Source organism: Poecilia reticulata, linkage group LG5 (genome assembly GCF_000633615.1).
Source record: "Poecilia reticulata strain Guanapo linkage group LG5, Guppy_female_1.0+MT, whole genome shotgun sequence".
Lineage (NCBI taxonomy): Eukaryota > Metazoa > Chordata > Actinopteri > Cyprinodontiformes > Poeciliidae > Poecilia > Poecilia reticulata.
The window spans coordinates 150,268-163,994 of NC_024335.1; the positions used below are offsets into that span (position 1 = coordinate 150,268).

General features: G+C 41.9%; 1 protein-coding gene and 1 long non-coding RNA gene across 2 annotated transcripts; both read right to left on the minus strand.

The window, feature by feature from the left end:
• Positions 1 to 396: 396 nt before the first annotated feature.
• Positions 397 to 2,357, minus strand: LOC103464232 (uncharacterized). The gene is made up of 2 exons (XR_533619.1): positions 2,001 to 2,357; positions 397 to 820 (listed from the first exon to the last, which is right to left on the minus strand). It is a non-coding gene; the product is annotated as an uncharacterized LOC103464232 (long non-coding RNA).
• A 6,787-nt stretch (positions 2,358 to 9,144) lies between these two features.
• Positions 9,145 to 12,779, minus strand: mych (myelocytomatosis oncogene homolog). Its single transcript, XM_008408199.2, has 3 exons — positions 12,546 to 12,779; positions 11,244 to 11,790; positions 9,145 to 10,251 (listed from the first exon to the last, which is right to left on the minus strand). Exons 2-3 carry the CDS (start codon positions 11,773 to 11,775, stop codon positions 9,737 to 9,739), a joined length of 1,047 nt encoding a protein of 348 aa, XP_008406421.1. The 5' UTR covers positions 11,776 to 11,790; positions 12,546 to 12,779; the 3' UTR covers positions 9,145 to 9,736.
• Between the last annotated feature and the right edge of the window lie 948 nt (positions 12,780 to 13,727).

Below are 13,727 nucleotides of genomic sequence, written 5' to 3' on the forward strand. Positions count from 1 at the left end.
CCTGCTCAGTGAGATGAACATGGTTATTTTCTGAAAACAAGCTCCTTTATCTTTCTGAAAAGTTACCTTTAAGTTACTCAGAAGTTAGTTTTGTCTCATTTTAAGTTTAACAAGATATTTGCACTAGAAACTAAACAGAAATACTTGTTAAGATTTTGTGTTTTTGCAGTGCAGCTGAATGAATGAATGCAAATGAACAGACTGAAGGTTGTGGACAGTTCTTGGTAGCAAACCTTCATCCTCCGCCTGACCTTTCATTAAAAAATCCTAATGCGAGTTTTATCTGTAACCCGACTCTCGTCAGCCCACACCTTGACCTACACACCTGTAAGTTACACACCTGACGCACTCTTAAAGGTGCAGTAACTTTAAATAACAAACATGGAACAATCTGACTTCCAGCTTTTTCGTTGGCTCAAACTGATTTAATCTGAAGAAAACACCTGGATGAAATGAAATCGTGCCTCATGCACACGACCTGATTATCTGATTTAGGTGTGTTGGCTGGACTGTGGACATGCAGATATGCAGCCGCGGCACCAGACTCCTCTGAACACCCAATATCTTCCTGAGCAGATAAAGATTCATTTACAGGAGTCATTCCTCACACTTTGAACCCAGGAGAAAGTTTGCACATCTCCATTACCTGGGAGTGGAGGAGCGATAAGGAGTTCGGATGAGTTCGGAGGAGGGAGATGACTTGGTTTAATCAAAATATTCTGCTTCGTGTCGAGTTTAATCCAAGTGTGCTGCATGCAAGCGTTTGCCATACAGTCAAGGATTCCCTGCATTTTACTCGCTCTGGGGAGTCGATCCAAATCTAAAGGTTACAAAAGTCATTAAATAAAACATTCAAACTTTATTGTGATTTTTTGCTTAGTTTACTTGCGTAACAATAAACCAATTCTTAATGAAACCTGTTATTAAAAGTCCAAAAGATAAGAAAGGCTTTGAACTGTTGCCTTAATAAAAACAGACTAGTTCAATTTTTTTTGAGTCGTCAATTGTTTTCTATTTTGTTGGACAAATTTTTACCATTCTTGACTTGTGAACAAAATAATTTCATGAGCAAATGGCACCTGAGCCACACTTTAGCCACTCCTGGCCTAGTTCAAACATCCAGATTTTTATTCCAATGTTGGTCTCCCCTTCAGGAGAGATGATCAGGATGACTGATAATCTCAGGTCTTCCTGTTCAGAGTGATCCAGACGGTCTTAAATCGGGGATATTCAACATGTGCGGTTATCTTGGCCCGATATCGCAGTGCGTCATTATCCAATGACAAACTAGAACGCAGCCCGTTCACTGCAAAAACACACAATTGTATCAAGTATCTTTTTTGTCTAGTTTTTAATGCAAATATGTAAGTATGACAAATCTAAGTCATAGGCAACTTTTCAGCAAAATATGTGCGTATGTTTTCAGTAAATGATTCCTTAATATAAATGAAACGCATTTCAGATTATTTCACTTATAATGTTGAAAAATGTCGTTACAAGTGAAATAATCTGCCAGTGGACTTTATATATAATAACTTACAATAACTTACAAAGTTATTTGTAAGTTAGTTTTGTCTTATTTCAAGTGTATTAACATATCTGCACTAAAACCAAAAATACTTTGTAAAAATGTGTTTTTGCAGTGTTAAATGTGACGTGTAGCCAATCAGAAAGCCACGTAGAAACACAGAGGGAGACAAAATGGCGGCCATGACGCAGCAGAAAGTCAACCATCTGCTGCTCGATCCTTCCTGGTCGGCCATGTTGGTTTACTCTGAAGTCCCGTTTGGTCTCCAGAGGTTTTGTGAGATTTCCCCATTTCTGACATTTTGTTAAGTGAATTGGAGAGAGCAAACCCAGAGATAAAGTTTTTCATCATGTGTCAAGGGTGTCTCAGGTTGCCAGGGGAACCAGGCATTAGCATGCTAACTGAGATGGAGTTAACCGTTTCTCTTCTGCCTGGGAAGAACAGCAGCTTCCCTCTATGGAATGGGCCTCACCTGTCTCAGCTCGATGAGTCGCTGCTTCCTTTCCACCTTGTCATTGTGCTGACACACCTGTACGGCCAAGTGCGCAGCTCCAGGTGTGACCAGGCAGCAAGGACTGACTGGTGTTGGACAGCAAGGACTGACTGGTGTTGGACAGCAAGGACTGACTGGTGTTGGACAGCAAGGACTGACTGGTGTTGGNCAGCAAGGACTGACTGGTGTTGGACAGCAAGGACTGACTGGTGTTGGACAGCAAGGACTGACTGGTGTTGGACAGCAAGGACTGACTGGTGTTGGACAGCGTGTCCATGCATGATGTCAAACTGGAGCTGCTTCAATGCTGCATCCGAGGTCAACTGAAGCGCTTCATCTAATGTCCTTCCTCCCAGCAGCTGCTACCTTCGCACAGCGTAATTCTTGCTACAAACCCGACCGCCTCGGTTTACGACCCAAAGCGACCCGCATGCGCAGAAGAAAAACGTAACCTTCCCCCAGCAGCGCTCCGTTTACGGTAGTAAAGATGGCCGCCGTCTCTGGGATAGATTTTAAAGTTGTTGAGCAACAGCATGGTCAGCAGATGGTCAGCAGATAAACGAAAAGCCCAGCTAACATCGGTGGCCTTTAGCGGAACATCGGTCGCAACTTCTGACCCGGTTCTTCTTCTTCTTCTTGGTTTTTATTGGCGGTTGGCAACAGACGTTCAGTAGCATTAGCGCCACTTGCTGGTATGGAGTGTTGTGGCTCGTGATAACCTGTCACTTCATACATAACCTACTTTATGCTTCTGACTAATCCAACACTCACACATACATACTTATATTACCCTCATTGCATATAGTTTTTTATTCTTTGTTCTTCTTAACACATTCTCTACCATCCTGCCCTAATCAAATTCTATGAAATAACCTTGTTTTTTTAAGAAATCGAATAATTATTTGAATGTTTGCTTCCCAATTCTCTCCTCAAAAATTCTGTTAAATTGAACCTTTCTTTAATCTCTTCACATTCTCAACACATATCTTCTATCTTCATGTTTATAACACTCTAAAAAAACATGCTCTATTGTTTCAAACTTTTCACAATACTCACACTTTCCAGTTTTATGCTTCTGGACATTGAAAAGTGAATAATTAAGCCCTGTGTGACCAAACCTTAATCTTGTTGTTATTCTATCCTCCTTCCTGTTTCTTCTTCCTTTTCCTCCCTACAACCTTCTGGATGTTATAAACCATCTTCCTGTTTCCCCTTCATCCCACCATCAGCTGTTCTTTAGCTTTACTTTTCCCTTCAGACTTATTTGTCTTAACTGTAAAACTGATGGGACTATGAATTGCCTTCTTTGCCATTTTATCGGCTTTCTCGTTTCCTACCACCCTAAATGTGCTGGAACCCACACATGTAACTACTAACCCCATATTTTGTAATCATGATATATTTCTAATAATATGTCTCTCCCACAATCCGTATTATAATATTTTAAGCTTGTTAAAGCCGAGCTTGAATCAGAGCAAATTATTGCTTGCACTGGTTTTACCTCCTCAACCCATAAAGCCAATAGAATAGCTCACATTTCTCCTGTATAGATTGATAATCCATCCGTAAGTCGCTTCCCTATATTCAAATTGAATTCTGGAATTGTTCATGCTATTCCTATTTTTCCGTCAACTTTTGATGCATCTGTATAAATGTGGACATAACTACAGTAATCATTTAAATGTGATTGCACTGAGTATCTATCTATACCATTAGATTTGTCTTGTTTCTTGACCATTAAGGACCAATCGACTGGCAGCATCCAGGGTGGAATAACTGATATTGGGTCTGTTTGACTCATTTCTAAAGTTTCCATTTTAAATTCCTTAACGTCTTTTCCAATTTTCCATCCATAACTTCTCATCTCTTTCTTTTCCTTTTCCCAGCATGATTTTAAAATTTCCCAGGTTGGATGTTCACATTTATGCCCCATCAAATGTAACCAATAATTAATAATAATAATTCAGATCTCCTCAGATCTAGTGGCATTTCTACGTCTAATGCTGTTGTTGGCGTTTTGAAAGCTCCCGTACATAATCTTAATGCCTGGTGTTGAATACTGTCTAATTTATGAGTTTTAGCTGCTGACCTGTAAACTAAACATCCAAAAGGTCCGGTCTCATCGTCCCTGTATTAATCTAACGCTCGTCTGTCGGCCCCCCAGTCATTACCAGCCAAACATCTTAATATATTCACTTTTCTTACATTTATCTTTTGGATGTGGATACTCCACCTTCATTTCTCATCAAACCCCAGAAATTTTATACTCTTTACCTGTTCAATTTTTTGATTATATAACTTTAATTCTATTACCTTGTTGTTGTTTTTTTGAGGAAAAACAATTACTTTCGTTTTATCCACTGAGAATTTAAATCCCCATTTCAGAGCCCACAGCTCTATATCAACAATGACCTTTTGTAGTTTTTCCCTATAAACTCCATATTCTTCCCTCTTTTCCATATTTCTCCATCATCTGCGTAGAGTGAGCATCCCATATCCAATATGTTTAAATATGTCATTAATCATCACAGAAAACAGTAAAGGACTTATGACACTACCCTGTGGCGCTCCATTTTCCACTATTTACCTGAAACTACTTCTCCAATTTTTACCTGTAATTTCCTGTTTGTTAGAAAGTCTTTAATCCATTCAAATATTTTTCATTTAATCCCCAATTTGTGTAATTTAATTAATAACCCCTCTACCCACATCATATCATATTTTCTATATCGAAAAATAAATGCAGCCACTGCACTTTGTGTACTTGAGCTCTTCTAGCTTCCTGCTTTAGACATAACGGGTCATTAGTGCTCCTCCCTTTACGAAAACCACTTTGATCATTAGAAACACATCCCTTTTTATTTAAACACATTATTATTCATCATTTTTCCATTATTTTACATAAGTTTGAAGTTAATGCTATTGGCCTATAACTTTCTGGTTTAGCTATAATACTACTATTATATCGGTACTATAATAGATTCCTTCCATAACTCTGGTCATTTTCCCAGATTTTATTAAATAGTTTTAATATTATAACTTTTGATTTATCACTTAGTTGACTTTTCATTCTATACCAAATTACCTGGCGCCGTATTTTTGGTCTTTTTAAGGGCACAATTTAATTCCACTTTGGTAAATTCAACATTCAAACGATGATTTACCTCTTCGTCACTCTGTATTACATTTTCATACTTAAGGACAGTATTTTCTCTTCCTTTATTTCCCTCTTTGCTAATGTTATCTGTACTATACCTCAGCTTTATCCTCATCTCTAATTATATCAACATTATTTACTTTTAATGCAGGATAATCAAACTTTAATTCCATTCATTTTTTAAATTACTTTCCAAATCTTCTCAATTCTTGTATCTCTCCCTATTGTATTACACATTTCCTCCAATAGTCTCTCTTAGCTTTCTTTATAGTCCTCCTAACTACTGCTTGCTTCCTTTTATAATCAATTAAGTTCATATAAATTGGGTTAAGTTTTAATACCTTCACTGTTTTATTTCTTAATTTAATTGCTTCCTTGCACCAGGGCACCTTTTCCTTATCATTATTATTCCCTGACTTCATATTCAAATCCACCTTTTCTAAATATATTTCACTCAAATATCTAAACTTACTCCAATCTGCTTATTAAAGTTCAATCTTTCCCCTATTTTTAAACTCATTTCCAATAATTCCTACCCTTATAATTACAGGATAATGGTCACTTCCTCCTGTAGTGTCTTTATCAACCGACCACTCAGACACCAGCGATATCAGTAGATACTATTGATAGATCAATAGTTGATTCCATCCCTGTTCTTATATTGGTTCTTGTGCCCTTCATCATTAATAAAACTCAGTTTTTTGTTTCCATCACTCCTTCTATAACCTGTCCATTTTCATCATTACTACGTTTTGCATTGAAACCGCCTCACCAAATTACTTTCTCCTCCAAATGATCTAATAATTCCTCCATTACTTCAGCCGATAATGATTTACATGGATTTTAGAAATTTATTATTTTAACTTTACTTTCCTGCACCCTAAACTCAATTACTATAAATTCTAGTTCTTTCCCTAAAACCTGATATTGTATCCCTCATTTTATAAATATTCCTCCTCCATCTCTTCTTATACTAACATATCCTCTAATCACAAAATCTAATGTTAGTTTTAATCAAGTTTCCTGAACACAAATTATACCTGGTTGGACTTCAAGCTCGTCAATATAAGCTTTAAATTCCTGACCATTGGCTAACAGGCTCCTACGTTTCATTGCAGCATTAACAGAAACTACTTTCACTTGCTGGTCCCGACTTCTTATCCACCTCTAGCTTTTTATTTATTTCCATGTATCTTCCTTAAACTTTTCAGCTCCTCTCACTATTATTTTAATCTTCTCGGTTTTGTGCTCATCTTGATCAGTACAGTTGATAACGAGCTATGAATGAAACCAGGTTTTCCTCTGAATAAGTGACCTTATCTTCTGGTAGTATTTTAGATTGCTGTATGTTTGACTCCCCATTTGTTCAACTTCTCTTTTTTCCTGTTCTTCACATTTTTACAGCTTCAGTGTAGCTTATATTTTTAGATGTTTTAATCTGCACAACTTCTTCCTTACCTCACATCCTCCGTACGTCACCCTCTGGTTCCCCACAGTTACAACATTTCTCCTCTACATCTTCCTTACATTCCTCAACTTCATGATCTTCCCCACATTTTGGAAATCTCTGCTTTCCTTTACAAACTGCCGCAATGTGTCCATGTGGCATTTATAACACCGAAGTGGTGGAGGTGCAGAAGGTCTGACCTGGAAACTTATATATCCTATTTTTATATCCATTGGCAGCTCTTTACCTTCATACTCCACTAGGATTGACATATTCCTCACCCTCTCACCATCCACAGCTTTTAACAGCCTTTTCATATTAGCCTCTTTTGCTCCAACTATATTTTTCTTATGTTTTTCCAGATCCTCCTCTAGAGGATCCCATATTTCACCCCTCTAATTCTTTTATTTTCTCCCAACATGTTTTTCTCCAGCACTTCTCTTTTATTGTCCACTTTGAAGGCTTTATTCTTTTGCTCTTTATCGTTACATTCTATCAACAGACTCAAGATTTTTACCATTTCAACGTTTCCTATTTTCTTCTTCATTTCTTTTGACATTGGGCTGATTTTCTCCTGCCCTTCCTCATTCTTACGTTTCAGAATTACTTTAAATTTCTCATTCACTACTTTTCTCCTAACTCCCCTCTCCTCCTCTGAACTGCTTCCTTCTAGATCCGTTTACTTCCTTGACTTTCTCCGACTTCCTTTCATCATCTAAATGAAATCTCCCTCTTCCCGCTGGCGTCCAGCCTTCACATTCCCCTTCTTCTTCAATACTTATCTCCATTTCCATCCGAACCATCCACATACCACTTTATGCCATGAACCGCCTTTCCCACCATCCAGGTTTTGTGTGGTTTTGATCTTTCGTTCAAAATGATCCTCCTGGCAGGTTAGCTTCAGTTTGAATCAAGTGTCGAGTCTCTGAGCGGCTCCAACCGGGTTCCACGGTCCGAGCTGCTTCACTCCCAAACCCGGGGTCCGTCTGTCCAACGGTCGCAAAAGATCGGTTCTGTTTGGATGACGCACCAAGAGTGATGGGTTTGGGACGTGATGCGTTCACTGACTCGGATTGTCTGTTTTCATCACTTCGTTAGATTCACCGTCTGGCTGCTGCTGAATCATGAGGCGGATTGGACGAAATGCGATGTTCAGACTGCATACGCTTTGAAAACTAACCCTGAACTAACCAAGCCTAACTAACCAACTCTAACTAACCCTGAACTAACCAACCCTAACTAACCAAGCATAACTAACCAACCCTGAACTAACCAAGCCTAACTAACCAAGCCTAACTAACCACGCCTAACTAACCAAGCATAACTAACCAACTCTAACTAACCAACCCTGAACTAACCAACACTAACTAACCAATCCTAACTAACCCTGAACTAACCAAGCCTAACTAACCAAGTCTGAACTAACCAACCCTAACTAACCAACTCTAACTAACCAACTCTAACTAACCAACCCTGACCAGATCAGTAATCAGATTGTTTACAATCAGGGAGGCTCTGATTGGGCGGTTTGGTCCCATTTCAGACTCTAAATGCTCATAAACTCCATGTTTCTGCAGGTTTTATCTTCTATAAACTGCAGAGCTGCTACATTATGGCTATAATGTGTTCAACACACTTAGTGAAGTTACTTATTTGGGTTTGCAAATAAGCAGAGACACGTAATAAAGCCCAGAATTATTCTGTTGGTTGTGGTCAGACTCTCCCTGTCCATCACTTCCTGCTGTGTCTTTATTCATGTCATGTTAAAATATTACCTCTGAATGACGTCGAGCTTCGCGCTGCAACAAACTGCAGACATCGAGACCAAAACATGAAAACAGCCATAAATGAACGAGTCCGTAAAGTTTCAAGACTAAACGCCATTATAATTGTTAAGTGTCACAAATCCTTGCAGCCAGCTGAGGAGCTGCGCTGCGGCAGCGAACACAGGGCCGTAACGCAGAACCTGGGGGCCGGGGCAGGAGGGGGGGGATAAAATCCTGCTTCTAGATTTCCAGACGATACTGGAACACAAATTACTAAAGCTTTTTCAGTTTAGTCTTATAAGTGGAGACACATTGTTACCATTTTAAAATGACTTGCAATTAAAAATCGGCAAAGCTTAATGTCATTTTCACAGGTGGAGCGTTACAGTCAGCAGCTGCTGGAAGTAATCAGCAACCTGGTTAGTTTTTCTAAGTAACTATGCATCACTGATTATAGCTAATGTGCGTTAGCTACAAATAGCTCATTTTTTTAAAGGTATAAACTTCAGGGTGCCATTTTGATAAATGCAGTATTTTGTAGGTTTTCCCACGACTGTAAAGCATTAAAATGTTTCTATGAACCTTTTGACTCCAGATGTGTTGATGTTCGCCTGAACGTCTCCAATGTGGAACAAAAGGATATTTATTTACAATATTTATGACCAGATGCTGAAATACTCAAATTCCAGGGCTATAAATTATATCCACACACACACACACTACATTCAGCAAGTCAAAAACCAAAAAACAAAGTTTCCAAATCTGATATTTGATTTTATTTTCATATGGAAGAAGGTGCGTTGTCTCCAAATATTCAAAACTACCAAAATAATTTATTTTCAATAAAAAACTTTTACAAATATGTACAATAAAAGGAAAGACCCAACTGCAGCCAGGTGGAGGTAGGAGTGTGAACGTTTCTGTAGAGGAACAAAAGAAACTAAAATCCCTGCCTTGTGGTTAACACCCGCCTGCAGCTCAACATCCTTTAACTGAACAGTTCATGACAAAGAAGGCAACTAGTTTAAATTAACTGGATCTTCAGGACGAACCAACTAGAACCTGCTGAAGCCAATAAAACCTGACGAGGAAGACCTCTGCGTATAAAACGTCTTTTCCATCATAAAGGGGAACCTGGCCGTCCAGTTTGACAAACGCTGAGTTTGATTCTGCAGCCACTGGGTTTGGCTGGAACCGGCCCGACTGAAGAGACCTCCTGAAACATTCAGGCCGAGCTCCAGGTGGCGTCCGGAGGGTGAAAGGAGGGAAAGGGAGGGAAGCGACAGTTTCTGTCTGTGTGTCTCAGTCTGCGGCGCTGCAGCCCCCCTCCCCCCCGGCTGCTGCATTATCTGCGCAGCTGCTCCAGCCGGGCCTTCAGCTCCTCCTGCTTGGCGCGCAGCCGGTCCCTGCGCGCCCGCAGCCGCAGGCTCTCGGCCTCCAGGCCGTAGATGCAGTCCCGCGCCTTCTTCAGGATCACCACCTTGGACGCCTTGTCGTTGTGCGACAGCTCCGGCACCCTGTCCCGCAGGCGCAGGAAGCAGTTTTTCAGCTCGTTGCGCCGCTGCCGCTCCATGACGTTGTGAGTCCGTCGCCGTTCCTCCTCGTCGTCCGACGAGCTTCTGGAAGAGGAGGAGGAAGGGGGCGAGGCGGAGCTGCGGGTGGCGTGATGCGGCCGCGACGAGCCGTCGGCGCATCGCCAACGCTTGTGAGTGGACGGCGGCGGCGAGGCGGGGCACGGCGCGGCGTAGTTGTGCTGCAGCTGGATGGCGCGCTGCTCCTCCTCCGGGTTGAGGCGGCGGCCGGCCGGCGACGGGCTGGACGAGCCCACGGACTCCAGCGACTCCACATCGATTTCTTCTTCTGTGGGGAAACGGAGCAGAGGACAAACGTTAGCGCCAACCGCTGTTAGCTAACATTTCATTCACAAAGTTTCAGAAAAACAAAAAACTGATCAAAGTGGAGATTAAATCTTGTTTATGGAGATAATGCAGCAGTATTTACATCATCTTGTTGCAACTACAGATTTTTTTATTTAAACCTTTTTTAAAAAAGAAAAACATTTTATTTCCTAAATACAATAAAATCATAGCGTTGCTTTGAATTTTAACCAGGTGAAGCTAAAACTGCCTCCGAGTTTTTACCAAATCAGATTTACACAAGTTAGTTTTTTTTATAAATACAAAATGTTTACTTTGTGTAGTTTTGGCTTAATTAGTTTTCTGACAACATTTTTTCCAGGAATTGGTCTTTATCCAGTTAATCGATTACTGAAATAGTTTACTTAATTGACCTTCTGGCACCATGTTTCATTCCCAACAGGAAGTCCTGGTTGTTTTGAAGCAATCCGATTGGCTGACCAGGTTCAGCTTTGCGCTGCACTGCCCCCTGTGGGTTAGGCATGTTATAACAAGTGCAGTTTTCACTGACTGGCTGAGACCCTCATTCATAACGAGCAGCTGATGTTATTCTGATATGTAATAAGTTTAAAGTCAGACAGAACCACAAATGATTTAACCTGCTGCAGTGAGCAACCAGCTAATCATTTCTGTAGAAACAAAAACTAAGTATTTTTGTTTAGTTTCTTGTATCTTAGTTTTGTCATTTAAAGTGTAATAACAAGTAACTTCTAGATCCACTGCCAGATTTTTACACTTATAACTTTGGGGTTAATTTCTCCAGAGTGAAAAAAATATTTTAATCACTATTCAAGAATAAATGACAAAAGAAGCTCCTGTGTCTTGCAGAAAAGTTACTTTAAGGTTAGTTTATTTCAGGCGAAGCTTTGTGAACCAGACTGAAGGCCGTGAGACGTGCAGCTCGCAGCCGGGACACAGGAGGGCGGCCGGACTCACCGGAGTCGCTGGAGGGCGTGGAGGTCTCTCCGCCGGCCGAGCCGTAGTCTGACGTGACCTCTGAGGCGACCTGCTCCGGCGCCTGGCGCGGCTCTGGCGCGGCGGCCAGCGTGTCCAGGCAGTCCAGCGTGGAGCCCACCAGGTCCTCGAAGATGTTGGTGTCGATGTCGGACAGCAGCGGGCTGGAGCCCAGCACCAGCAGCTTCTCATCCAGCTTCTCCGAAATGCAGAGCCACAGGGGGTCGTCGGCCGCGTCGTCCGGGGGCGTCCGGAGGTCGCCGTCGCGCTCGACGGAGCCAAACAGGTCGCAGTTCCAGTTGAGCAGGTCCTGGTCCTCCAGCAGGATGTCGGACATGAAGCTGAGCTGGTCCTCCTTGGACAGCTGCTTGGCCTGACCCGGCTTCAGGGAGGGGGAGCGCGGCGGCGGGGGGGGGGAGCGCGGCGGCGTGGGGGGGTAGTCCATCAGGCTCTGCATGTCCTCAAACATGAACGGCTCCTTGCTCAGCCATTCCTGAGACAAACTGGTCAACATGTTGGGTCCCGAAGCCTGAGAAGAAAATCCAGAAAATAGAGCCGGCCTAGTTAAAGTCCAGCCGCTGTCTCCTACTGAAACCCCCCCAGGACCATCTGCGCTTCTTATACCTGTTTACATCACGCTGGCCACGCCCCTTTACTCCCAGCGCCCCCCTCTCTACACACCATGACGTCACAGAACAGTTGGGGCAAAAACTTTGGTTTTTCCCCCGAAACTTTAAACCAACAAAACCAAAAGAACAAAAACAAAGAGACTAACGGTTCCGGTTCTGTGAGACCGAACCCTGCGGACCCAAACCAGTTCTACAGGTCCTGAGCGTGGAGTGGGCTTCCCGCTGGGTCGGAACCGGTGCGGAACAAAGCAGCAGCGGCGTGGGCCGTTAAAGCTGCCCGCTCAGCTCACTCACTCCATTTTTATCAAAATTACCAAAAAACTCAACAAAAAACTGTTTTTGCTCAACTTCAGTTTTTATTGCGGAGCAAAAATATAAAAACTATTTTCTGCACTTAGAAAAAACTGATAAAAACTTGTAATAAAACTAACAACTGGTTGTCATGAAAATATTAGTTTCCCTTTAAAGTCTTTGTGAATGAAGCATCAGCGGCGGGGCATTTAAACGCTGACGAGCCTCTGCGGAGCCGCACGTGACACCGGCTTCCACCCACCGGGAGCTGCAGCCACGCAGCCACGCAGCCACGGGTCCCACGCACCGCATGCAGCGTGCTTTAAACCCACAGAAACTGTTAAAGACGCATGCAGAATCTTACCGTCCGCAGTTAAAAGCAGGAATTCTCAATGAAGAAAACGGGGAAAATTGAAATTATCCAATAAAATCCACGCGGAGTGGTCGTGCTCTTAAATGTTTCTGCTTAAATGAAACTTTCTGCGTGTAAAATGAAAGTTGGAACACGGCAGCATTGTGTGGAAGTCCGCGAGTGTCCGGTCCTGTGTCCAGCGTGTCCCACAGAGGGCCCACGTCTCCTCCTACGCTGCAGCAGCACAACACTGTGGGTGTGGCTCGAAAACGGCTATATGTACCGGCCCTACGGTATCCTTCCGCCACGAATGAAAAACCCGCGAAAACTCACAAAATAGCAAAAAATCTGCTAGTGGTGAACCAAAGTGCCGCCTAAATAACCGCAGCGGCCCCCTTTGTGGATAAAGTTCAGGCGCAGAAGCCGATATTTAGCGCCAAGTGCGTTGAAACGGCCGTGCAGTGGAACTACCGCGGAGGGATATGTGGGTCACTCGGTTTCTGAGAAAGTCGTGGCGGCAAAAACTGAACACGTGGGGCGAAGCAGTGAAAAAGCGGCTAGCTAACTTACAGTCCATGCGACCATCAGAACCTGTACGGCAGAGCCGCCGCCATATTGAGAGAGGCAAATGCTCCTAGGAAAGCAGAACAAACTTTATTCTAAACTGGGTTTTTATAATAAAGAAGACTGAAAGGTTTACCTTTAATTACATGTGATATATTTTATAGTGATTTTAAAACTAGTAATAGCAATCATAAAGATGAAAAAGAAAAATATTAGCAAAATACAAATTAAGCCATTGCAGTTAATTTCTAGAACCTTCTGGGGGGCATGGGAAATGCTTCTTTTGCATTCCCTAGCAATACGTTTACTGCAATATTTGCTGGTCTATTTTGTATACAGTCACAAATGTCAATTTAGAATTTCAAATATATACACATTTAAAGAGCCTTAGTGTTTATTTTTAAGTCTTTGGTGCAAAAAACTGATTGAAAGTTGATTTATTCACCGCATGTTTATGTCTGTTAAGCTTGAGATGAAACTGCACATGAAAACGGCCCTTTAAACCATTCAGACCAACACAAAAGAGACACAATCAAAACGTCAGATGACTCATAACCCCGACAATAACCCAGAAATAGTCCAAGTGTGAATGTATTTTTATTTCTTTCCTACTTACGGAAAGTTTATGTT

Coding starts and splice junctions, on each gene's coding strand:
- mych (XM_008408199.2), bottom strand. CDS start 11,775: ATGTTGACCAGTTTGTCTCAGGAATGGCTGAGCAAGGAGCCGTTCATG. Junction 10,252..11,243: donor CACGCCCTCCAGCGACTCCG/GTGAGTCCGGCC, acceptor GTTTCCCCACAG/AAGAAGAAATCGATGTGGAG.